Here is a 24,386-nt window from a genome sequence, read left to right on the forward strand (position 1 = left end):
CTGATCTGTATGTAAATGTGCTTTTAATGCTGCTGTAGAATCTAATGACTCCAGCTATCCATTTGTGCGTTGATGCTGCTGTTGCTGCTGTTCTCTGCCTAAACAATTATTGACTAATCTGTTCTGTTGGTGCTTAGATGTACATGAGAAGTATTTTTCAGAAGTGATGCAAAATTGTTTGTACTATATGAACACAGAGACCGTGGAATTGTGTTACAGTAAGGACAAGGTTTCTATCTGCATCATACGCATCCAGCAGCAGCAACACATCCAGCTCAGCAACTACATCCTTCAAGCTACAGCAGCATTGAGGTGGTTTTGATGCAAACATCTTCCCAAGGACACCACAAATATTAGGATTTCTGGTAAGTACCATCATCATTACAAATGGAAATATGAAATCAGTATTTCTTTTTAGGTCTAACTTGGTGAAAGAGCAGGCAGAGAAACCTAAAGAGGAGACAACACACACCTATAAGATCTCTGAGGCACTGAGGATAAACAGAAACAGATTTAAACAAAACTTAAATAAATCCAAAAGGTCAGAGTAGAAAAATATTGGGGAGAAGAGCTCCCAGACCCTGAGCTTCGGTTTAAAGATGTATTTTTCTAAGGATTTCAAATGACTATAAAAGAGCAAACTTTGCCAAATGAATCTTGATTTTGGCAGCACAATTCAGATCTTTTACCAATAACTTTGGTTAATTGTCTTTGCCTAATTTGAACTTTACCAGATTGTCTCTTTCATACATACCGGACGTGAGGTTCTTGCTCAGAGCATGTCTGCATTCTGATTCAGCCTCTGATTCAGTTTTTTACCAAGCACCTGTTTTACGTGAAGCATTCACCCTGCGTTACAGTCCAAAACTAAGGAAAGAGCACAGAACGTAGAACTTTCCAAAGAGAAGCATGTTTAGCTCAAACTGTGCAGAAATAAAACTGTGATAAATATCTTTATGTTGTGCTGAATTTGAACTGTAGAGGACATGTCAAAATCTGAATATCTCTCAACCACTGCATAGTACTGAAAGAACTACTTATAATATCTACAGAGGACATTTGGAGCTTTCCAAATATACTAAATGTAAGGCAGGGGGGCCCGGGGAATTGTAGTTTTTGATAGATTTCTTTTTTTTAATAACTGGACAAGATTTTTTTTCTCTGAGAGTCTGCAGGTTGAGAAACATGAAAAACTTTAGAGGTTCTAAAAAGTCCAGAGAAAACACAGGAAGTGTCTAATTTGTTGAGGTTGTGGCTTGGTGCCCTTGCCCTGGCAAATACTGCCCCCTGTTGTACAGAATGAATGTAGGAGGATCCAAATTGACACCTTTGCATCAGATCCACTCATATGAAGACTTCCCTTGTTTTATTTTTCGTTGCTTTTGAATTTCAATTAATGCAAAGATCTTTCATCAGGGGGACAGATACGTACGGACACAGAAAATGTTTAAACGTTAACCATGATGACAAAAAACTGAACAAAAAGTGTATTTTTGTATTGTATATTTTTTGCTTTCCTTCATTGAAGGTGCAGGTGACACACATGAGCCTATTAGCCTATTTCAAATGGTAGAAAACTTTTCTTCTTTCCTATTTGAAGTAGAATCTCAGTTGAAGGTTTTCTATCATATTACAAAAATCAGGATTTAAACTTCAAACTTAAACCTTTCAAAGTTATTTTCTTATTCTTCCTCACACCTAAAACGGGACGTTTGAAAGCAGTGATCTCTTCCTTCTGTCTATTTTATTTTAAGGATCTTTTGCTGCTCTATATAGGATAAAATAAAATCGAATGGATTTTTTTATTCCCATTTGGTAGTTTACCTAAACGCTGAAGTCACACAGGTTGTAATAGAGGGAGGCCCTGGGGGGGGTTGTAGCTGGCCATGGAGGCTTCAGACAGGCCTGGAGGAACTCTGACAGCACCTGGACCAACAGGGAGGGAGGGAGAAAGATCTGATAAGAGCGCGCATAAATACACGTCAGCAGCCGAAACACCCTAAATCCCTAAAGCACTTTTCTTTATAGTCATACATTTTGACAAATTGCATTTTTTGCAGAGAATGATCATTCCCACTCCCACAATGAAACGTTTGCCCCTGAAAGCCTCTGAAATAAAGAAACCAAGATGAGAAAAAATATTCAGCAGGCAGAACAATATTCATAAAGATGTATAAGCGTATAAACTGCAGTGTGATCTCCAGATCAGTTTAGGCTGTTTGCTGTGGACTTAGAACTACTGTAACTCTACAGGTTCTTTAAGAAAGTGACACCAAATAAATGCGTGGTGGATATAATGAAGCTGCTTTGATGTGACATGAATAATAAGTTCAAATCTCTGCATATAAAGATGGCATCAAAATTAAACAGGAACTCGATTTCAGCAACTTTATTCCAGTAAATGATTTTACAGTATTTCTTTAGTTTTCTTGCAGTGAGCTTTACAAGCAGGCAAAAAACAACAACATCAACAACAACATGGTCAAAAATGGATTATCTGTGTGTCCAAATCAAAGTAAATTGTTTTTTACGAGTCCACACTAAGACAGGTGAGGAGCACAACGATGCTGCTTTGTACAGATGTAAAGTCTGACTGAGAACAGGAACACAAAATGGTCCTACGCCCTTTCCCTTCCTCCTCAGCAGAAAATACCTGCATGCATGAGCAGGTTCTAGCATACAAACAGTACATTACATAGAAATTCATCGTTTTCTAATAAGGCATTCAGTGGTGGAACAAGAAAAAAACAAAACACAGAAGAGTTTAGAACAGCATCAGAGAAGATTTAAGGCCAAGAAACAAAAGAACGTTCCTCCTTAAGACCAGTTCTTAAGGAGACCTTAAAGTGACAACAGACACAGCCTTATGATAAAAAAAAAAAAAAAAAAAAAAACAGTAACATGTTTTGCAGAAATGGTTGCAGACATCCAAATCATATAAAACCACTTTAAAAACAAGCTGAAGACTGTGCTTCACCAGTGATCCACAAATTCACATTGGAAAGGTCAAACTGCTCCTCAGAGAGGATGGTACGGCCCAACGTACAGATGCTAAATACATTCATGAAGTTGCTTTTCCCACCAAATTTTCATCCACTGACTGTACATGAGAACTGGACTGAGTGACCCCTCCCCTAGCGTTCCAAATAGGAAGTACCCACTGGCTCCAAGAAGCCAAAATCCTATAGACTTCTATAGAGAAATAAACAGCTGTTATTCACTCAATCTATTTGTTAGAATTACCATTTGCTCTGATACATTTTTTTAACACTTTCTTGATAATCCTTTTTTCTTCTTCTGTAGTTCAAGTTATTGAAGTTATAAACTGACCAATCAGGTGCCTCAATTAAAGTAGGTGGAGTCTGCTGGCTTTCACGTTCACGTTTGGCAGATTTTGTGTAGCCCCCTGTTAAATGTGTGGCTGTCCAGCAAGCTCACTCCTGACTGGCCAGAGTGGTTGCCATGAGAACAATGACTGACTCAAATCAATTACTTCTTACAAACATCATCTAGCTCTAAAATAGCACAAAAAATGGCAACTGAATTGACCTCATCTGGAAGTAAACCAATTTTTCATGGACTCATTCCAGTTCTTAGATACAGTCAATGGTTTCACCTCAGTACGTTTCCACTTTCAAAATAAAGTGACTGAACAATCGTTTTAAAATGGTGTTGAAGTGAAACACAGATCTACTTTAAACCAAAGGAAAAAAGTCAATGAATGAAGAAACTCTCCAGGGGTCCAACAGTAAACGATGAGCCTGTTGACTTCTGGTTACGCATTCAGCTGTTACATGTGAGGGTTCTCCTGATGTTTGTGTAAATCCATCAAAGCTTCAAAATAAAAACTCACATTCCTGTGAGCAACAGAACCAAAGGTCAAGAAGACCTTCCTGAAGGTAACAGCCCAAGCAGCAGGCCCTGCCCCAAAAGGCCAACCAACCGCAGAAACCAGACCAAAGCAACGATGAGCAGATGGTGCTGAGAGGGGTGATGCTAAATGTCTTCACCTGGACCTGATGGTTAGCCTGAGTCTGACACCTCAAACCTTTGAGCCCCGCCCCTTCCTCGAAGGTTTCTGTACCATCCAACAGTAGATTGACGGCGCCGCCTCAACCACGGAGGCGCCGGTGTCCGTTCTGACACGTTTCCCTGAGAACCGCCAAACACACCTTTCCTACGACTGGACTTATGGCAACGTGGGGGGGGGGGGTCTGCAGTCCAAAACAACCAAAAATTCATGATGAAATATATATCTACATCTATATATTTATACAGAATGATGAGTGCAGCATTGCAAGGAGAAGATATATTAAAAGCTCAAATTTACAAACACTTTACATGATCTTGGCGACGTTCTGAGGGAGCGTCCCCCTCGAGGAACTTTATCCGTCAGGCTCCGCTTAAACACACGAATACGACTGTGCTGGTGGTGGAACAGAAGAGTGTTTTTACAAAGACACTGTGGCGACACTTCCAGATCAATCACTTTTGGTTGCAAAAGAGAACAAAGCGTGTCCGAACTTTAACAGACTAAGTCAGATAAACACAATCCACGAACAGCGCGGTCGACGGCCGCACACCAACGTTTGATCCCGACAGGAACGGGGGCGGAGTGGCCTCCATCAGTTTTATCGGGATAGCAGAGCATTTAGATGGTGCTGTATTTGTGGGGGGGGTTGCGTTGTCTGTTCTTTTTGTTTTCTTTTTTTTTACTTTGGATGCTTCTTTTGGCTTCAAGCAGTAACCATTGCAACAGTAATGAGTTTGCATTACAATGTTGGGTCTTTCCTTACAGACATGCTAGACAAACTCAAATATTTCACAGTTTACATCAAAGTCCTCTTATCCAACTATCTACATAGTTCACATTATAAAAAATAGGTTATTGCGCATCCCAAAAAGTGCAATGTATGTTTGAAGGTGATCTGGTTTGGCGCCGGTTTCATTTTCTTCCACTTTCCGGTAAATTGGGGGGGGGGGGGGGGGGGGGGGGGGGTTTCCAGTCGGGTAGTAGCTGTCTGGGACCGGCTTTGCTATGCAATGACCATGGGGACATCATCGGAGAATCCGCTGATCATGGGCGCATCTTCATCGTCGTCATCACCTAAAAACAGATGAGGAGAAAATGAGGTGATTTTGGAAAAGACCTCAGCTAAAACAAAATGCAAACATCAGTTTGACCCTTTTCTTAACTTATTAACCATTTTTACCAGTGGTCCCCTACCCCTGGGCTGCAGACCAGTACCCGTTTGTGGAACAATTTGGAACTGGCCAGGAGAAAAATAAAACAGGAACTACACTTTTTACGTACATCTTATTCTGAAGGAAGTTTTATTTTGGAAAACTTCTGGATTATCTCCACCACATTTGACTCAATCTTGAAGCATATCAAGCTGCTCGGTCATGTGTGGAAAATCCCGCCCATCCTGCGCCTTCCAGAAAGAGTCTGCTCTGTCAGCTCCGCCCCCAGAACTAGCGTTGATCAGCAAAAGGCTTTAATATTATTCAAAAGTTTGGATGTTGTTTGTTTTTAAAGGCAAAGCTCAGATAATTACTGCAGATCCAACGTTTACTGAAGCCTAGAAAAACCGTTTTGTGCTGCAACACTTCACGTAAGTAATGTGTTCCATGAAGCTGCTTTCCTCCGCATCAGAATCAGCTGATTCACCTCGATCACGTAAGTGGTGGAAGGCTTACGGTAGGTCAAAGAGAAAGTGTTATTTAGGTGTTGCCAGCAACATCTCCGGTTTCACGTTAAAAGATTTTGTTTCATTTATTTTTCCATATTCATCAGTAACGAAGAAGCATAAGGCTTCTCTTTTTAAGAAAGACAATAATAACTCAAATTAAATAAAAATGTTTCCGATTAAAACTTTTATTTGAAAGTTTAATCAAGAGTTAACACTAAACAATTTAATATGTGTGGAAATTATTCCAAGTTTGACAGTTTACTGAAAATAAATTAATGCTTTGATCATATTTAAGTGTATTAAAACATGGATCGCTGTGCTGATTTAGCAACTGTCTATAGGAGGTTAGAGAAAAGGTCAGAGGTCAGGAATGCATCCGATACCTAGTTCATCTCCAGAAGAAAAGATGGCGGAGCCCAGGCGGGAGTTGTAGTGGGAGTTGGCGAAAGCCGTGAAGTTGTTCTGCAGTCTCCGATGGCGAAGGTAGAGCGCCACCAAACCTCCACACATTCCCAAGAGCAGGACAAAGAGGACCGGGACCACCACCGCCGCCATGTCCTGGGAGTGGACCTCAGTCCGAGAAGCGTCGCTGGTTCCTTCGGGTGAAAGAGCACGCCTTCATCAAACATGTCCCACCGCAGCAGGACCTCTGATTTCATCTGTTCGTCGACTTTTTAAAACTGGACATCCCTGCCGCTCAAATTGGGGTTAGTGTGAACACAGCTTAAGGTTGATGGGGTACATTCCCTCATCAAGCAGGTCTTTTTGGCGACTGCAGAAACTTTCAGATTATCTAAATACTGACGTGAATGTAAACATATTCACAGTTTACTGTTTACTGGTCCCGAGCTTTTCACAATATAGATATAGTAAAGGTACCTTTTCAGTTTTTGTTGTTTACCTGCTGGTTTAGTGTTACATCATGACAGACGGGTAACCTCTCCGTCTTCAGAACAAGTGCCGCTTTTGACCTCGTTTAAAAGCGGTAACCTGAGCAGTGTATTGTGGGAAAAACAGCATCTTAGCACCTGCCAGCGTGTTGTAGAGCACCACAGCAGGATCGCCGCACAGCTGACCGCCCAACAAGCAACGAGCCTGCACTGAGAAGGTGTAGCTGTGGCCCGGCAGCAGGCTGGTGATGCGGAAGAAGGTTTCGGTGGTGTTTCCCAGATATGAGGTGTGGTTGGTGGTGCTGTCAAACGCATGAACTTCATATCCCTGAAAACAACACAACAGAATGAAGAGCAGCGGCGGCGGCGGCAGAAAGACTGATCTGACTGAAGTGCAGCATTGTTCCCTTCAGAGTAACTCAAGGAACTTTCTAGGATTTAAACATTTCAACTAATGAACCTAAAGTTTGAAGTTCAAACTTTAATCTTTATGAAGCATAAAATGTCTGGAAAAAAAAGACACATTTTTATCTGCCATGGACAGCTGCATAAAGTACCACCAGTCTGTCCAGCCACCTCATTGGCCAGCCTTTGAATCTGTCAAATGGAGTTTGGATGGATGAAGCTTCATAAAGAGGAGCTCCCTGCAGAGCCCAAACAACCCACACCAGCCTCACCCTGCTCTCATTGAAGCCCCTTTCCCGGACCGCCAGGCTCTTCCAGAACAGGAACACGTGGTCGTTCTCCGTCAAAATCTTTAAGGCTTCAGGCGGAGGAAGAGGAGCTGCAGAACAGAGAAGAAAAGCTCAGATTTTATATTAAAGAAAAAAAGCCTTCTTAGCCTAAACATGTAACCTGTGTTGTTTTCTAGGACATAGTTTCTGCAGAGCAGCAGGGGTTCATTAGAAATGGGCAGGCAGATTGTTTTTTTGTTTTAGCCTCCAGTTTTCCTTTACTTGACTTGATTTGATTTGATTTATTGATTTATTTCAAGCATTGTAGTCAAAGCAATAAATAATTTACACATGTTTATCAAACTCATTACAGATATATTGAAATGCATAGTTTAAAAAGAGAGAAAATAAAACAAAACAAAAAAGTCACTTAAGTCACATTTGCTTAATTAAATATAGAGATAATTAACTAAAGTTAAGTAGAGCTTTATTTATTGCTTGGAAAGGAGTGGGAAGAAGCGAACTTATATAAGCCCACCCCTACTGAGTTCATTCATTTGATAGTTTTACAGTTTTTGAAATCCGGTAAAGTTTATCTTCATCCTCTGTAAAATATCCGCAGTTACTTCAAACTTTCATTGCACACCAGATTTCATGTAGGAACCATTCAAATGTGATGTAAGTTTTTCCTTAATCCATAACTGTCAACTTGAAGCTAAAAATTTAGACGTCAACTTCAAGTAGAACATTGATTTTTGGCACGTGAGCGAGCAACTTGACGTGCACCAAAAATGAGTCGGATGTGGTGGCTAATGCAGTAATTTAAAAAAACTAAATCTTATGAATAAAAGGGAAAAAATGGAGTTCATGATTTTTTCCATGAGGCCTGGAACCAACTGTACCACTTAATGATACCGGTCTGTGGGACCACTGACCTAGATGACCAGGATGTAGAAGAATAGGTGTTGTCTTGAGATCTGTCATTTTAATCAGATTGATAAAAACAGGATAAATGTTTAAAGGTAACTGAAGATTTATTTGGACAAATGTGGTTTGAATTTTATTGCAAGTTGAGAAAACTTTTTTTCTGTGGTTTAAGCAAACCTCTGCTTCCTCCATCACTGCTGTTTTTTTGTTTTTTTGGGGGGGTATTGTGTCAAATGTAATTAGTCCAGGGATCAATGACAGTGGTAAACTCATTTGTTTAGTTCCAACAAGTTTAAATTTCCATCAGATTTAGCTTAGTGCTTCTACTGAACCCTCTTTGTGGGGATCTGCCTGCTAGCGTCCTTCAAGCAAAGGTGTTGCTAGAGAACAGAAGATCTTCTGCTTTTATCCCGTCTCTCGTTTGCATTCACGTTTCTTTTTCCATCTTCAGAGCTTTGACTGAACTCACTTGTGCTGAGAGTGAAGCTGGCCTCTTTGCTCATGTTGAGCAGACGGACTGAGATGCTGTATCTTCCTCCAGGCTCCAGGTCCTTCAGCAGGTACTCCACCGTGTTGCTCTGACTAGTGAACTTATAGTCCCTCTCAACATTTTGAATCACGTCCCTCACATGGATTACGTATGTCTGAGGATAAAAAAAAACAACGTGGTTTTGATTGACAAGATGTAATAACTTTAAATCATTAACGCCGGCTTTCAAAATGATGACCCGCATTTTAGCCGTACCAGAGGCTTGCTCGGGGTGTCGTACGGCGGCTGCCACTTCAGAGTGGCCTGGGTTTGGTCGACCCGCACCCGGTGGAGGTTTCTGGGCGGCAGTCTCTCATCCGGAATCATCTTCACCACGGCATAGTCAGAGGGCGGGCCGAGGAACGGGTAGACTGCCCGGACCTGCAGACAGAGATTAACAGGTGAGTCTGAAACACCTTAACTAAAAGCACATAGTCTAAAAAACCTGATCACAACAGATCTGATCAATGATCACAAAAATCATGACAAACTGATGCAGAGCGGCAACTTTCATGAAACTTTCAGATTTCATGTAGTCCTCTTTCAAGTGGTAGGGGTGTGGACATCCAACAAGCTCACTCCTGATTGGTAGAGTGGCTACCATAGAAATGTTGACTCAGACCAAACACTGCTTACTGACGATGTCTGGCTCCAACATGGCGGCATCCGTATCATGAAAAATGGGAACTGAATTGGTTTATTTCATTTGGTTTAAGCTGGAAGTAAGCTATTGTCTATGGATGTTATCACACCCACTCGGCCCAGTTCTCTAATAGAGCTGATTGGTTCAACAGCTGTTTTTCCTGTACATTTTTACATTTGATTCCAAATTTAAAATGTGTTGAACTTTTTGGCTGAACATGGAGTTTTGATGATGTGCTTTTGCTAAACTTTCTGTAAGAACATCAATGTCAAACATGAAGAATTTGACATGAAATGGGTCACAGTGAGAAGTTTGAGAGTTACGGCTGCTTAGATATTTCTGATTCAACAAGTAGGGATGGAAATTTTAAACCAAAACAGTATTTATATGTATTTTATTACTGATTTCATGTTTTGTACAATTGCCGGTGTGATAATAACTGTTGAGATAACTGTGTTGTAATATTGGGCTATTTAAATAAAATTTAATGGAATAATTACACCCTTTAACCATAAAATAGAAGTTGCATTTCCAGAAAGTACTCACCAGGAAAAGATACTGCTCATCCCTGTCCACAGTCACCGTCAGGTTGAAGGAAGCGGAATCCACGCGGCGGGGCCAGCGGTACAGATCCAGGAAGGATGTGGCGTAAAACACGCCGTACTGCTACAGACACACACATGCAACAGGTTGATGACTAAGATGTGGTCTGAGGTTGGTGTCTTTGGTACTTATTCATCCTCCTGTTCCCTGTTTCCATGAAGAATCCCTGACAAAAAGCTTTGACCTGTATTATTTGCTGCACTCTTATTTTCATGAGTCTCCAAAAATGAAACGTCTTGTTTGTAAAATTTTGCTCTAAAAGAAGTGAAACAGTGTGTTGGTGGTTACCATATGAGCAGCAGGTGGCACATTTTACCCGGAGAGTTTTAAAGGTATCTTCAACAGCCGATCAGTTCCTTTCACCACTGTTAATGTATTATTTCATACAAACTTATCTCCAAAAAAGAAGAACACTAGACAAAATGCGTCTGTAATTGTGGTTCTGCTGGTTTAACAGTTTGGGTTATTTCTGGTAATACTTTCCTTAAGTATTTTCTGGTTTAGAGATCACACTATTCACTTATGCTCCTCAGAGAACCGGGGAGTTCAGGAGGCCAACCCACTGCTCAAAGTCCAGAGGAGCAGTTGAGGACCAAATGATGCTCTGATGGAGCACAGATTACTTGGACCTCAATATCCCATTCGTGTAATCTGATATGTATTTAGGCCATTCCCATACAATATAATAAAACAATTTTAAAGAATGAATGACTTGGATCATAGATGTTCATAGAGTGTAGTAATATGAGCATCCACCAGAGTAAAATATCATGTTGTTAAAAGTTTGGAGGCAGGGAGTCTGCTGCAGGTTCCTTTCAATTATCAACAAACAGATTTCCCAACAAAACTGACCTGAAGACAGAGGAATTTGGCCTCAAACACCACGGGACCAACAGCCTGTTTAAAGCATAGACGAGTCCGAATTGCTTCCTTACCCCTCTGGCTCCTCCAGATTTGTAAGGAGGATCCGTAGCGACTTAGGACTGGCTATCCCTCCACTGGTAGGTTACTCTACGCCACAGTGCAATGTGGAGGAGAAACACATTTCTGCACATTGGTGTGCTCTGAAGCACTGACTTTTACATTTAAATTTAAGTACTGAGCTTTTGTTTTTGCATGTTTTTTTAAAGTTATAAATCCGACGTTGTGTATTTTCCCAGCACTGGCAGCTATGCGCCAACATAGATGTCTGGCGGCTATTGATGACGCCATCGAGTGGTAGTAACGTCCAGATTTGGAGACACTATTCTTGTCATAACTCTCCACTTGGAGGGATAAATGTAGAGGTAGGGAGAAGCCGTAGGGGTACAGAAGCAATTCGGATTTGGTCCATGTGATGTTTACATATATGTGTTGGTGGAAAAGATAAAGAACCATTTTAAAATTCTAAATATTTCCAGAAAGTTTTTATTTATCTTTGTGTTTTCAATGTCATTTACCTAAAGATAGTGTAGCCAAGGCATTCATTACACTTAAAAATGATCATTAAAACACATCTAAACTATTTTTGAGAGGTTCTATGCTGTTCATCCCTTCAAAAAACACTAACTATGAGATCCAGCAGATAGGTGGTCAAAGGAAGCTGTTGGTCTTTGTTGAATCATTTTCCATGTTGATTTAGTGCTGTAGAGGGTTACGGCCAGTAGATGGTGCTAATTTCCCGTGATTTGGACCAAGTTGAACTTCATATACTTGGGGGAGAAACTGAAGCCCCGGCGAAATTCGTTCTGAGCTCCATTTGATTTCAGAACGCATTTGTTACTACTTTGAAGGGGAGGAAGAAACGTGCTGTTCAGTAATATTTGTAATATTTGGCCATATGCTTTAAAATGAGAAAACGTGTCTATTTTGATGTTTATTGGGAATTGGGTAAACTGAGAAAACTAGGAATTTCATTTTTCTCACTGCTTCTTTCCTGTTTTCGTAAGACATGGACTTTTGTTATGTTGAATATGTGAATATATAGTGGTACTCTTTATGAAAGGAACAAATAAACAGAACAAGACCTCGACTTTGCAGGTGGTGGTGGTTTTGGGGCCATGTGCTTGCCGTACCTTTGCCAGAGGGCCACTGACAGTCCAGCTGCACTCCACAGCAGTCTGATTTAGAGCCTTGGCTTTGAGGAGGGGCTTCTTTGGTGGTGTGCCGGTTGTACGCTGCTGGGAAAGGGTGGTGGGGCTGTCTCCAGTGCTGGTGTGAGCCCATACAGCCACCTCATACAGCGTCCCTGCAGTCAGGTTGGAGGCTAAAAAAAAAAGTAGTGTGTCACCTTCAACTCAGCAGTTTGGGGATGGACGATGATGAAACAGTCAGGAGGAGAACCTTTCAGGATCCCTGATGTGACGTTGTAGTTCCTGCTTTCCTTAACGTGGGAATCAAATTGCCAGGACAGAACGGCCATAAAGAGCTTTACCTGCAGAGATCAACCAACGTGTCACAAAAAGGAAAACCCACCAACTAAGAAGAGTTTTAGAGAAGATCAAACCTCAATCTTGGAGTCCAGGCTTAAGGACAGACTCATGGAGTCGTTGCTGATGCTTTTTACCATCACAGAGGGAGGGGGCAGAGCTGTGGAACAAACAACACACCAGAGATGTTCATTTCTATCTGAAATAGTTTTAAATCAAACTTACCAACTTTTCTAAACTGTTTGGTAGAAATATGTTGTTGTTGTTGTGCTATCTTTATTTACATTATTACAACCACTGGTGCAATTTCTTTTTTGATTTTCACTCGTGTTGTAAGTTTTATAAATATGTGACATGTTTAATTATTTTAATTAAGGGGCGGCCGTGGTGCAGCGGTAGGGCGGTCGACCAATGATCGTAAGATTGCAGGTTCAATTCCCGCCTTGCACGCCCATGAGTCAAAGTGTCCTTAGGCAAGACACTGAACCCCACCTTGCCTCTGGTGGTAGGCGGGCGCCTGTGTTTGGCAGCGGAGCCGCCACCAGTGTGTGAATGTGTGAGTGAATGTGTGTATGACTGGGTGAATGGGTCTGTGACTGTAAAGCGCTTTGTCCTTGTAGGAAGAAAGGCGCTATATAAGTATACGCCATTACGCCATTTACCATTTTGACCTGTACATATAATCATGCTCCATCTAAATTTGTTATCTGCTGCTGCAACGTTGGAATTGCCGCACTGCAGGACGAATAAAGGATTATCTTCTCTCCTATCTAATGAACACTAAAGACCCACTCTGATCATCTGTTAATCTATTGTAAAAGTGTTCCAAGTGGTCCTTTAATTAGAATTATGTCAAAAATAAAGACCTGTGTTGTTTTCTAGGACAGTTTCTGCAGACCGGCAGGAGTTCATCAGAAATTCGCCTCTTGAGTTGTGGGTGGGACTTTTGGCGTAGAGTAAGCCTAACCCCCCTTTCCCATCATCCCTTTGTTTACATGCTCTCCCGCTAGCTTACAGCCCTCACAAGCCCAACCTAACATTACTGGTGTGGTGAAAGTAGGGAGCAATGTTGGAATTACCAATACCTTACAGTTTTGATCTAGATGCCAGCTCAGATGAGAAAAATAAAGATGTACGTGGATCTCTCTGTCTGCAAGTGGATGCATCAGAATGGAGCGGAGCAGGGAGCCTGCCTGTTGTGACTTCTACATCACTGCTACAGACATTTTCCCCGCGATTTGAATGAATACTCAAAAATGCTATTTTTTTTTTGCAAGTCTAATTTTTTCAGGATACATGTCCTCTGTCATCAGAGAAATGCCACAAGAACATGTTAAAAACACCAAAAATGGTTTTCATTGGAGAGGGTTTTACGGCAGACAAATCCAAACATTGTGATTCTGAGCTGTCACCAGCAGAGGACAGAGTTTCCTTTAGTTAGGAGATTGAGTTTACCTTTTTTAGGTGTTATGGACTTGATCTCTGACCAGTTTCCAACCCCTCGACTGGTAACAGCAGCCACCTGAAACCAAGGATTAAATAGAAAGTGGTAATTTTGATCCTTCTGAAACCTGTACCACTGCTGTGATGCCCCTTACCTGGAACCTGTACAGGGATTCTGGCTGCAGATTCTTCACCTCTGTGCTGGTTTCACTGGATCTCTGGGACGTCCACTCTAAACCTCCACGCTGGTTGTACTCTACCTGTCACACGGCAGGAGACGGGTGGGAGTGAACACTTTTACAATACACATAACGGTAGGTAAGGGGGGAGTAGGTGAGACGCAGACATGTTGTACTGTTGGAATTTAGGAAATTCAGTGATGAAAGTCAGGCAAGGAAAAAATCCCTGAACTTTTCTTTGAGCGATATGGCGGGCACAGAGCGAAATTTTGGAAAAATACGTGGTCTTAGATGCATTCTGGTGCATTCTGGCAGCTAGTTATTCACTTCTTTATCAAGAAACTAAGACTAATTGGAGCATCATGATTTGTCATTCAAACCCCTAGTTTGACTCTCCATTAAAGACTTGCTGGTCCCAAAAAAGAATTTGGAAAATTGCTCAAAGTAACACAATCCTACAATCTACGCTTTTCCTTAAAGCTGCAAAACATACAATTGCTAAAATATAGTAACATCAAAGCCCCAAATGGCAAAAAGAACACCAGTAACTATGATATTCTATGAAAATACCTCAGTTATTTATACATTATTTCTGCTTTAGAAATGACTGATGTACAACATCCACTTGCACTGTTTTCTCAAACTATAATTACATCAAAATATGGGATCTGCTTTAAACTATAATTCTATAACATAATACATCAATTCTTTAACACCAATACTAAGTAATCTGGGAAATATCAAAACAAACATACAAACTAAGCTAAACATTGTAAACATTATTTTTTAAGGGAGTGCGGGTCCAAACCATCAAATACTTATAATTAATGTCAACTATACTGAACTAAATCGTGGTAATTAGGAAATACAAATAAATTAGATAAAGAAATGTATTCAAAATAAAAACTGAAACTCAAAACTAAAATTGAAATTATTTCAAAATGTGGTTTTGAGATTATTTTACACAAAAAAGTATTTGACCTACACTACCTTAAAAATCTTTTTTTTCCAGCCAAGACCACTTCAATTTGTTTTTTATCGTCTTCTCACAACTGAGGTCGTGACCACGCACAATAATGACGATGCCTGCCATTATTTTAACACAAATTTGATCGCAAACTCTTCAGATGTGTTTGTGAAAGTTTAGCGTGGGTCCGCCAGTTTTGGTCTCTAGGGAAGCAAGTCACGCTGACCACGTGGTGCAGACAGAGCCAATCAGACCCGTCGACGCATCCGAAAGCAACTAAAACGTCCCGTCATTGGTCAATTAGGCCGGGAAGACGAGAGATGGCCACGACCATAGAGGAAGCGATCTGCGGAGAAATATAGAAAATAAAGCTAAAATTAGCTGATTTCAGACCATTTTTTAATCCGGAAAGCGATTTGTCCGTAGAGATCAGGTCTTTATTTCCCGGAAAGTACGTTCGGTTTGCTCAAAAACCCGGATTTCCGGGAATTCCCGGAAGACTTTCATCACTGGAAATTAGACAATCAGAGTGGAGTTAGTGTGCAGGTCCTACGGGAACTTGCGTATCACGTGCATACCCCAGCATTATTGCACCGTCAGTAAGGAGCCAGTACCAACACCTGATAAACGACTAGAGTGTGGAGTAAGGGCACCGTTTGACAGCATCACCCATACATCATCAGTGCGTGAAAGTTCCACTATCCTTAGAAATACTTTACAATACACTTACCACACACATGACAATGGTACGTTCTATGGTACGTCCCTTGAGGTAACTGTAAGAGCTTCAAGGGAACTGCAAGACACATTTGCACTCCCTTTACTCTCTACGAACAACCCAAAAACCCACAGCACCCGTACAGGTCAACCCCCATACGGGTGCATGTGACTAAGGCATAAGACCTGCACACGGTTTCCCTGAACACTCCTGACTTATTCAGCCTCATTTCACAGTCCAGATATAACCAGATTCTTGTTTGGAACGTCTAGCCTTTTATTCTGATCTTGTTAAATGAAGAGAACGTGAAGCATTTTGAAGGCCTGATAATGTCAAACTGGTACTTCCCTGATTCTTCATCCAGTCCTTGTGGTTTACCATCACCTGAGGACTGTGGAGTTACACTAGGACTATCACAACTGGCTCTATGACTCATTCAGGCTCAAACAGTATCTAAACTCAGAGATGAACTCACAACAAACCTGGATTTTATAAGTTGTCAATATGTTTGGAGTTAATTCAAAAATTCTTTAGTTTTTCACATTTTTATGCAATCTTTTTGTTCAACCCATGGAATAAAAGCTGAAAGTCTGCACTTCAATAATCTCTGAGTTGTTTTATTTAAAATTCACTGTGGTAATGTACACAGAAACTAAATTAGAAAGACAGAAACTAAATTAGAAAGAATGTGTCTCTGTCCAAATATTTATGGTCCTGACTGTAGGTGTTGTAGAATGAGTATGTGTGTCAGCGAGCTGTGTGTGTAAGTGGAAGGGGCCAGAGCAGAGCAAGAGTGAGTGAGAGCGCTCCCTTTTGCGCTGCACGCGCTCTCCCCTACCTCCGAAGTACCCGCACCGTCCGCTTTCTTACACACGCAGCACAAGGTTTCAGCACATCCTCATTCTACAACACGTTTCAATGTGGGCACATGTGGCTTATAGACAGGTGCGGCTTTTGTATTTACAAAATGTTTTATCCTTTAAAAATGTAATGGTTGCGGCTTATGATCAGGTACGCTCTATAGTCCGGAAATGACGGTAAATAAAAAACGCCTTTTAAAGGCCAGCATATTCAGTTGGACATCAGGTCTGTGAATCCCTCACAATGTACTCCCTGATCAGGCCGTGCCCTCTGCTGGGAGGATCCCAGGAGACCTTCACCGTGCCGTCTTCCTTATTCAGGCAGGACAGCTGCAGGTTTGTGGGGGGATCTGGCACTACATCGTCCACAGCAGGGGGGGGGGGGAACGATTCAGATAAAAGATAACATGAAACCGTTAATGTTTGCTTTTGGTGGTTGCGGATCAGTCCATAACTCAGGAACTCACATCCCTCTGGGGTCCGGATGCTGATCATGTCGTTGGTCCTGTACAGCTTACTGAGGCACTGAGTGAGCACTTTCACTTGGTAGGTGGTGTCTGGTTGTAAAACGGTCAGCTTGCAGCTGGTCTTGTTGCTGTGGGTGTTCATGGTGCTCCACTGCTGCGTACCGATGAGTCTGAACACAAGAACACCCATCATGTTACAAACATGGATGGCAAGAAGATGGAGGTTCTCGCCACGTGTGTGGGGACCAGGCTCACCTGTAGAAGATCAGGAAGTAGCAGGAGTTCAAAGGGAGGTTTTTGGGCCGAGACCAGGTCAAAGTGACGGCACCTGATAAGTCCTGCGCCCACTGGAGGTTCTGCACCTTATACACCCGTGTGTCCGCTACAAAGGAAGTCCAGTCAAAAAGGACAAAGTCCTTTCCAAATATTTTCATGCAAACACTGGATTCACATTTGCATACAGGAAGAAAACGTAGATTCCTGCAGCAACAGATAAAATGATTGAGATTTGTGTTCCTTTATCAGTCTTTTTAAAGGACCAGTCTGAACATCTTTAAATCTATTTTTAGAGTTCCCAGTGATCTTTTAACTACGTGTAAAGCACGTAGTGTCGTGTTTTGATAGGAATAGTGCTATCTAAATAAAGCTTGATTTGATTTTAATTTTTCTAGTTGTTCCATTTCTACTGAGCGGTTGCTGTGTCTACATTTACTATATTCTTGTCATCTATCAACTGGAATTGTAGTCGGCTAAACTTTGAGGATGGAAAAACTGTGGAGAACATTTTCCGGATTTGTTCCGAGATGAACCAGAGCAACAGGGATGTGTATGTTTTGTTTCCTGCTGAAGTTGACTGGGAGGTTGACAAAAAAAAACTTGAGTGTGACATTGTTTAAAGTGATAAATACCACTGTGCTTTGTTGATTCTCATCTCTTGTTCTACATAAAGGCCTAAATGATGATATTTCAATTCATGTTATTTTAATGTTATACATACAGTAAAATGGCCTTCACAAAGCAGCCATTCAAACAGTTAAATAGGAACAATTTGACCTGTGAATCATTGATCTTGATATTTGAATCGAATTAGATCGCTCCCAAGTAACGATCCACAGCCCTACTACTGGACTAAAATAAAGTAAAGATTAACGGTTGATTTTAATTTCAGTGACTCAGATCAGAACCGAGATCAGAAACAAAAGAGTAACAATTAATTCAGTACTTAGAGTTCTTTTGAGGGAATTTTACTTTTTTGTACTTGTATTTGAGTATTATCCTGTCAAAGGAATGGTATTTTGGTGGAGAGTGTTAAGTATTTACTTGGATGAAACTTTGAATGGGATGTTGACTCACGGGTGCAGTTGTCTTCGTCGCTGTGGTCAGAGCAGTCCAGGAAGCCATCGCAGCGCTCGCCGTCCAGCACACAGGCCTCCCCATCAGCGCACCGGGTGCCGTTAACACAGACCAGAGGCCCGAGGGTCGCTTCAAACACATTACACACCACAGTTTGTTAAAAGTTAAAGCTCCAACAGGCTGATGGTCGCATTTTCTTCTGCATGAATTAACGTCACACTGTAGTACCGGTACTTTTAGTCTGCGGTGACTTTTTATGAACAAAGAAACTCACGGCAGTGGACTTCGTCTGAGCCGTCCGGGCAGTGAGAGAGGCCATCGCAGTGCTGCCACTCTGGGATGCAGTGGGCGGGGCTGTGACACAGAAACTGACCTGGACTGCAGCGGCCAGGGGATGGGGGAGGAGCCTGGGTGGGGGCGGGCGTAACAGTGCCATTCACTGTGATCAAACCAGAAAGAGATCGTGGAGTTTAATTCAAGCTCATCAAAGCTTGAGCAGGTTAAGCTTCATAAACTCCAACAGGACCTTCATCTGTTGAAGCTCACTGACCTTCAGTCAGTGGGGTTCAGCTGCATTTTAGTGTTTAGAAATGAACAACAAATCAGAAAAACATTTGTTCAAAAACAGAACGGAGACTTTCGACCTCAAACCTAAGCATGTTTATTAGCAGAAATATTTGTTAAATCTGTCAGAACCTGTTAGTATTTAAAGGAAATGTTTCGTTGTTTTGACAGAAGGTGTTCAAACATGTTTTAAACCGAAATATTTCAGCAGCATTGTTTAATCATCGACTGATTTCCCTCCATCTTTCTGAGGAAACTGTTTTACAGGTGAAATAGTGGACTGTGTTTTTTAATTAAGCAGTTTTCACACCGATGTGATTTGTGCGTTAAGCTAAGTTCACAAGTCTATGTAAAACGTGCATAAATGCACAGCTCAAATGCTCACATTCACATGTCACTACGCATGTTTCTATGACTGTTTTCAGGCTCTAGGTACAAAACCAGTGTTTGTGGAACGCGCGTTGAAAATTAGACCAATTGAGGTCTGAGCAACCAAGGACTCAGATTTGGTAGTGACGTATGGGTGACAGCCTTTTCAATTCATGAAAGTGCCAAACGTTTGAAAAGTAATCATAGAGGACAAATGAATGATTACGGTTTTTGCCCCGAATTATAGACCCCAAGTCTTTCATATATCGGAATTGAACTGTGAAGAAAAAGGTCTGGATCGAGATTCAGAAGATTTGAACCGCCTCGCCATTTCGCAACAAGCCTTCTCCAACTGTAGATACATGCACTAGTATTGTGTAGCGCCAGTCCAGCGTGAACACTGTATGCTAAATGTAAACGCGCTAAAAGCGCACTGTTGGATGCTCGTCACATGCCTGGTGTGAACGTAGGATCACGGACGTCCAGTTTCAATGAGGTGATTACCAAAGATTTTGTAAAACTCTTCAAAAAAATCTACACAAATGCTGAGGATTCTATACATAGTAAATGATATACTGTATACAGATAAACAGTCAACGCCTCCATGTAGTTGATGAGGCTACCAATTTATAACAGTTGCTTCTCCCACGCGTGTTTAGTTTATGAACACATTTTGGGAGAAAAAACGTTGAACAGCAAATTTGACGCTTGTCAAAAGAGGCACCAAATTTGACGTGCAAATCGCATTCTGTGAATGCAGCATAAATAGTGTCCATGAGGATGACCTGTTGGCGTCGGGTTGAACAGAACATTTGAGCGCACTGCAGCCCAGACCAGGAGGTAATTATTCTCCTTTAGGCCTCAGACGTTTGATTTGAGTCTCTGTTTGTTAGACTAAAACTTAAATGACCTCAGAGACAAAGCCAGGCTAAACTTGAGAGACGACACTAGTACCTGTCGGACACCCAAGCTCGTCGCTACCATCGCGGCAGTCAGCGTAGCCGTCACACACCCATGTGTTAATGATACACGCTCCGGAGCCACAGTGGAAGCGGTTAGAGGCACATGTAGTGGGACCTGGAGTCACAGTGTGAGGAGTAACCCCGCCTATGGCACAGACAGAGGTTTTCTTTTTTAAGATGTAACAAATTTCTACAAGCAAGTTATCGTTTCAGGCTCTCACCTGTGCACAGAGCCTCATCTGACCAGTCTCCACAGTCATTCTCGCCATCGCATTTCCACCAGGTGGGGATGCAGCGTCCATTTCTGCATTCATACTGGAAAAACCTGGAGCAGCCTGGAGCCTCAGTGGGAGCAGCTACATGACAGAACAGCGAGCATCATGGGAGCTGCTTCAAAAAACACACACTCACTTCTGACAGGGACGAGTTGCAGAACTAAAAAAATGTTTCACTTTTTATGTTATTTGGCCCTTAAATGCATCACAACTGTTCTTTATGTGTGTTGGTGGGTTTGTTTATTCCAGAGGTTCTCACCACAGTTGGCTTCATCAGAGTAATCCCCGCAGTCGTCCATGCCGTCGCACTTCCACTCCAGGCTAACGCAAACACCGTTGGCACACTGGAACGTGTAGGCATCGCACACTTTCCCAAATTCCGAGGGTGTGGCTGACGGAGCAGACGGAAACCATTAGAGTCCCAACCCCCTTCTGGAAAAGCAGCTGCTTTTCTCGACTAAGCATCTCAGTTACAAACATGAACTTAAAATATGTGTTTTTTTTGTTTCATGAGTCCATCAGATGTTTCTGTGGGATAAACATGTTTCTCACCACATCCAGCATACGCTGCATCCTCATCTGAACCGTCTTCACAATGTTTGATGCCGTCACAAACCAACGACTGAAACAGACACTGGGCTCGGTTCCTGCACACAAACTCCATGTAACGAGTGCAGAGAGGATCTGCAGGTGAAACACAGACAAGAGCATCACACGACATCCCAACAGACCAGCAAAACTCCTGTAGGCCTGAATATACGCGAGCTTTGATGAGTTTATAGAACTATAACTATAACAATAAATCCTTTCGCCATTAGAGGTTCCTGAATGAAATAATTACAATTGTAAATGAAAGAGCCAAACATTTTATACAAAAAAATCTAAAGAATAAAAACAGATTTTAGTTCATAAAAACAACTGATAGCCATGGTCCAGAGGTAGGTTGGTCGACATCTGATTGGAAGTTCGAAGGTTTGGTTTGGCAAGATACCAAACCCCACACTGCTCCTGGTGGTTATAGGTTGGCGCCAGTATTCGACAGCAAAGTCAGTGAAAGTCATCAGTGTGGGAATGTGTGTGAGAATGATTGAATGGGACTGGGACTGTAAAGGGCTTTAGGCCTTCAGAGGAAGGAAGTAAAGTGCTTTTTACCATTTTTATCTACCTGTATTATCTATATCAATACTTTAAAGCTTTATCTATGTCTGTGTTTTCCCCTGGAAAGATCTTTCAGTGTATTTCTTCACGCTACGTACACAGCAGGCATGTGTGGCGTGTTCAAGAATGTGCTGAACGTGGGTTTTTGAACGTATACATGGTGTCCAGTGTTCCCCAGAGGTATAACAATGTAAGACACACACATTCTTTATTTTGTTATGAATTCAGCAGAACTTTGACAACATTTCTAGAACTCTGTAACTCGCGATGCACCAGCAGACAGAAACTCACCACAGTTGTTTTCGTCAGCGCCATCGGGACAGTCCTTAACGCCATTGCAGTGTGCTGCTGCTGGCAGACAGGAAGCGTTGGAGCACAAGAAACCTTTACACTGAGTCCCCTCTGGAAGCAGAAATTACAATTTTAAAAACCGTTTAGAAAAAATTTAATTAAAACATATTTTCTAGAGACTGGTTTCTTCTGGAACTCATCTAAAGCAGGGGTCCCCAAACTTTTTCCTGTGAGAACCAAATACGTTTTTTTCTCCAATGGGAAGGCCAATGTCTGTTTGTAACAGAAAAGGTTTGAACGCCGCGGGGGTGCCTAAACTTGTTTATGGTTTTCCAGAAAGCCACACATGACCAAGTCTTAAAAAACCCTTTCTCGGATCTTCACAGAGAAGTAGGTCAGGAAATAAATAACACTGCTCCTGAAATAAAAAATGACCAAATAATCCTCTGGTTTCTTCACCAATGCACGTGCATGCCATCATCCAGTGCTAATGAAAAAAAAGGCTAATTCTTTCGTCTTCTGCTGCAGCTTGGCATATATTACCCCTGATTTCCTCATTGCGTCTGTTGATTTGCATTAAAGACATCTTCCTTCTCAGGACACACCTCCTCCACAACAACATTCAAAGACATCTTTACAAACTCTCCATCAGTAAAAGCTTTACTGCTGCTTGCTATCAGTTGAGACGGCTCCAACAGATACAAATCATAATGTATCATAATGCGTCCCAGATATTGTTCTGGGGACCAAGCCAAATGTGGAGGTGAGCCAAATCCAGCCCGCCGGCCATAGTTTGGGGACCACTAGTCTAAATGTACGTTCACACCAGCCTCAGCAACATGCGTTTAAACAACATTTCCAATGAGAAGTCTATATAAACTCCCTTATACGCAGTTCAGGCGTTTGCGCTCAAGCGTTTTAAAGACCGTTTTCAAGCTCTATGTACAACAAGTCGAGCCATTAAACGTGCGTTAAACGTTGCACAAGTTGAACTTTCAGCAATCAGGGACATTGAATTAATTCACGCTTGAACATTGGCCATGGAGAAGAAATTAATATTGCGGTTTGTGCCTGGCTAGAATTAAATGACACCAAGTCTTTCTTGTACTGGAATAGAGCGGTGAAGAAAAAGCCTGAGAGAGGGTTGGCAGGATTTGCATCCCTTCAGAGACGATGGAGGTCACGTTGGTTGCGTACATGAAGCTCAGGTAAACTCGCACATTTTGCACCGGGCCTCATATTCTAAGTAGGCATTCAAGAATGCACTTTTAGCATGTTCTTGATAGTTCGCCTGTGTGAATGAAGCCTAATCCTCAATATATAAATTCAAATCAACCAGTGCTGCACTTGAGCATAAATAAGCACTTCCGATGTATTTATTTTTATTAAAAAATGTTTGATCACCACAAAACTGTGGATCTTCGTCTGAGCCATCCTGACAGTCGTCATCACCGTCACATTTCCAACGCAGAGGGATGCAATGGCCTGTGCGACACTGGAAGCTGCTGGGCTCACAGGTATGGTGGCCCACTGGGATCAAACAAGAAAAGAAAGTTAGAGTGTTCTCCACCTGTGCAAAATCAGAGCACTGGACTCATTTTCCTGACGTTTGGTGGCAGGTTAAAGGTGACTGAAACACAAACGCCCTGTTTCTTTGAACCTGTGCAGTTGCTCTCGTCAGACCAGTCTCTGCAGTCGTTGTCGCCATCACAGAGCCACGCCTCGCGTATGCAAACACCTCTTGCGCAGGTGAACTCTCCGGGTCCACATTGGTGAGCCTCTGAGGAAGACAAACATACCTTGACATTAGTTTACTGACAAATATGCCTCCATTTCAGAAAGGTTCAACATCATCGTTTTGTTTCATTTTTATCCTTTTGAAAACAATCATAGAGGAACTGAGGTCAGATGATCCACTATTCTTAAGATTTTTATATTTATAAAATCTATTCATTGCTAAACACAGAATATAAAACAAAAACCATCCCTAATGTAACTAAAAACCCAATAGGAAATCGACTCAAGTTTCTCAGAGGAAATTCTACAGAAAAGTCTCTAGAAACGTCTTAAATTTGTCTACATCAAATGGTTATTTCATTAAAGATTGTACATCGACTCCACTGGTCTAAACCAGGTGTTTACAACTGATATGTTTGCAGTTTGAGACTGAAAAGTACCATAAACGGAGGGGGGTTTCGTGTTCTACGTTCTCTCTATCTTTGAACAATGTTTGAAATACAAAACACTAATAAAAGACTTGGTGTCAATTTTTATTATGATTTATATGCAGCCTCAGTTCAACACAAGATCACACTTGACTTGTTTTTTCTTAGAAATAAATAAGAAAGAGCAGAAATTTTGTCGGTCATCAATCTGTTATTTGGTTAGAAAAAAGGTTTGAGACAACAATTTT

The 24,386-nt window shown here is 41.6% G+C and overlaps 1 protein-coding gene across 1 annotated transcript in view; it reads right to left on the minus strand.

Moving 5' to 3' along the window:
* Nucleotides 1-2,374: 2,374 nt before the first annotated feature.
* Nucleotides 2,375-24,386, minus strand: part of sorl1 (sortilin related receptor 1) — a 54,114-nt gene continuing 32,102 nt past the window's right edge. The window contains exons 25-48 of the mRNA XM_023961483.1: nucleotides 23,634-23,753; nucleotides 23,378-23,503; nucleotides 21,974-22,084; nucleotides 21,077-21,208; nucleotides 20,784-20,915; nucleotides 20,471-20,605; nucleotides 20,242-20,394; nucleotides 18,629-18,793; nucleotides 18,355-18,483; nucleotides 17,257-17,383; nucleotides 17,002-17,171; nucleotides 16,778-16,890; nucleotides 13,966-14,070; nucleotides 13,823-13,889; nucleotides 12,445-12,527; nucleotides 12,282-12,372; nucleotides 12,014-12,204; nucleotides 9,903-10,022; nucleotides 8,930-9,094; nucleotides 8,654-8,828; nucleotides 7,261-7,367; nucleotides 6,722-6,911; nucleotides 6,077-6,289; nucleotides 2,375-5,107 (exon numbers count right to left, since the gene is read on the minus strand). Coding sequence (XP_023817251.1) covers nucleotides 5,037-5,107; nucleotides 6,077-6,289; nucleotides 6,722-6,911; nucleotides 7,261-7,367; nucleotides 8,654-8,828; nucleotides 8,930-9,094; nucleotides 9,903-10,022; nucleotides 12,014-12,204; nucleotides 12,282-12,372; nucleotides 12,445-12,527; nucleotides 13,823-13,889; nucleotides 13,966-14,070; nucleotides 16,778-16,890; nucleotides 17,002-17,171; nucleotides 17,257-17,383; nucleotides 18,355-18,483; nucleotides 18,629-18,793; nucleotides 20,242-20,394; nucleotides 20,471-20,605; nucleotides 20,784-20,915; nucleotides 21,077-21,208; nucleotides 21,974-22,084; nucleotides 23,378-23,503; nucleotides 23,634-23,753 — 3,191 coding nt within the window. The 3' untranslated portion in view covers nucleotides 2,375-5,036. The remainder of the gene's footprint in view (nucleotides 5,108-6,076; nucleotides 6,290-6,721; nucleotides 6,912-7,260; nucleotides 7,368-8,653; nucleotides 8,829-8,929; nucleotides 9,095-9,902; nucleotides 10,023-12,013; nucleotides 12,205-12,281; nucleotides 12,373-12,444; nucleotides 12,528-13,822; nucleotides 13,890-13,965; nucleotides 14,071-16,777; nucleotides 16,891-17,001; nucleotides 17,172-17,256; nucleotides 17,384-18,354; nucleotides 18,484-18,628; nucleotides 18,794-20,241; nucleotides 20,395-20,470; nucleotides 20,606-20,783; nucleotides 20,916-21,076; nucleotides 21,209-21,973; nucleotides 22,085-23,377; nucleotides 23,504-23,633; nucleotides 23,754-24,386) is intronic.

The sequence above is a fragment of the Oryzias latipes genome, chromosome 13, assembly GCF_002234675.1.
Source record: "Oryzias latipes chromosome 13, ASM223467v1".
Lineage (NCBI taxonomy): Eukaryota > Metazoa > Chordata > Actinopteri > Beloniformes > Adrianichthyidae > Oryzias > Oryzias latipes.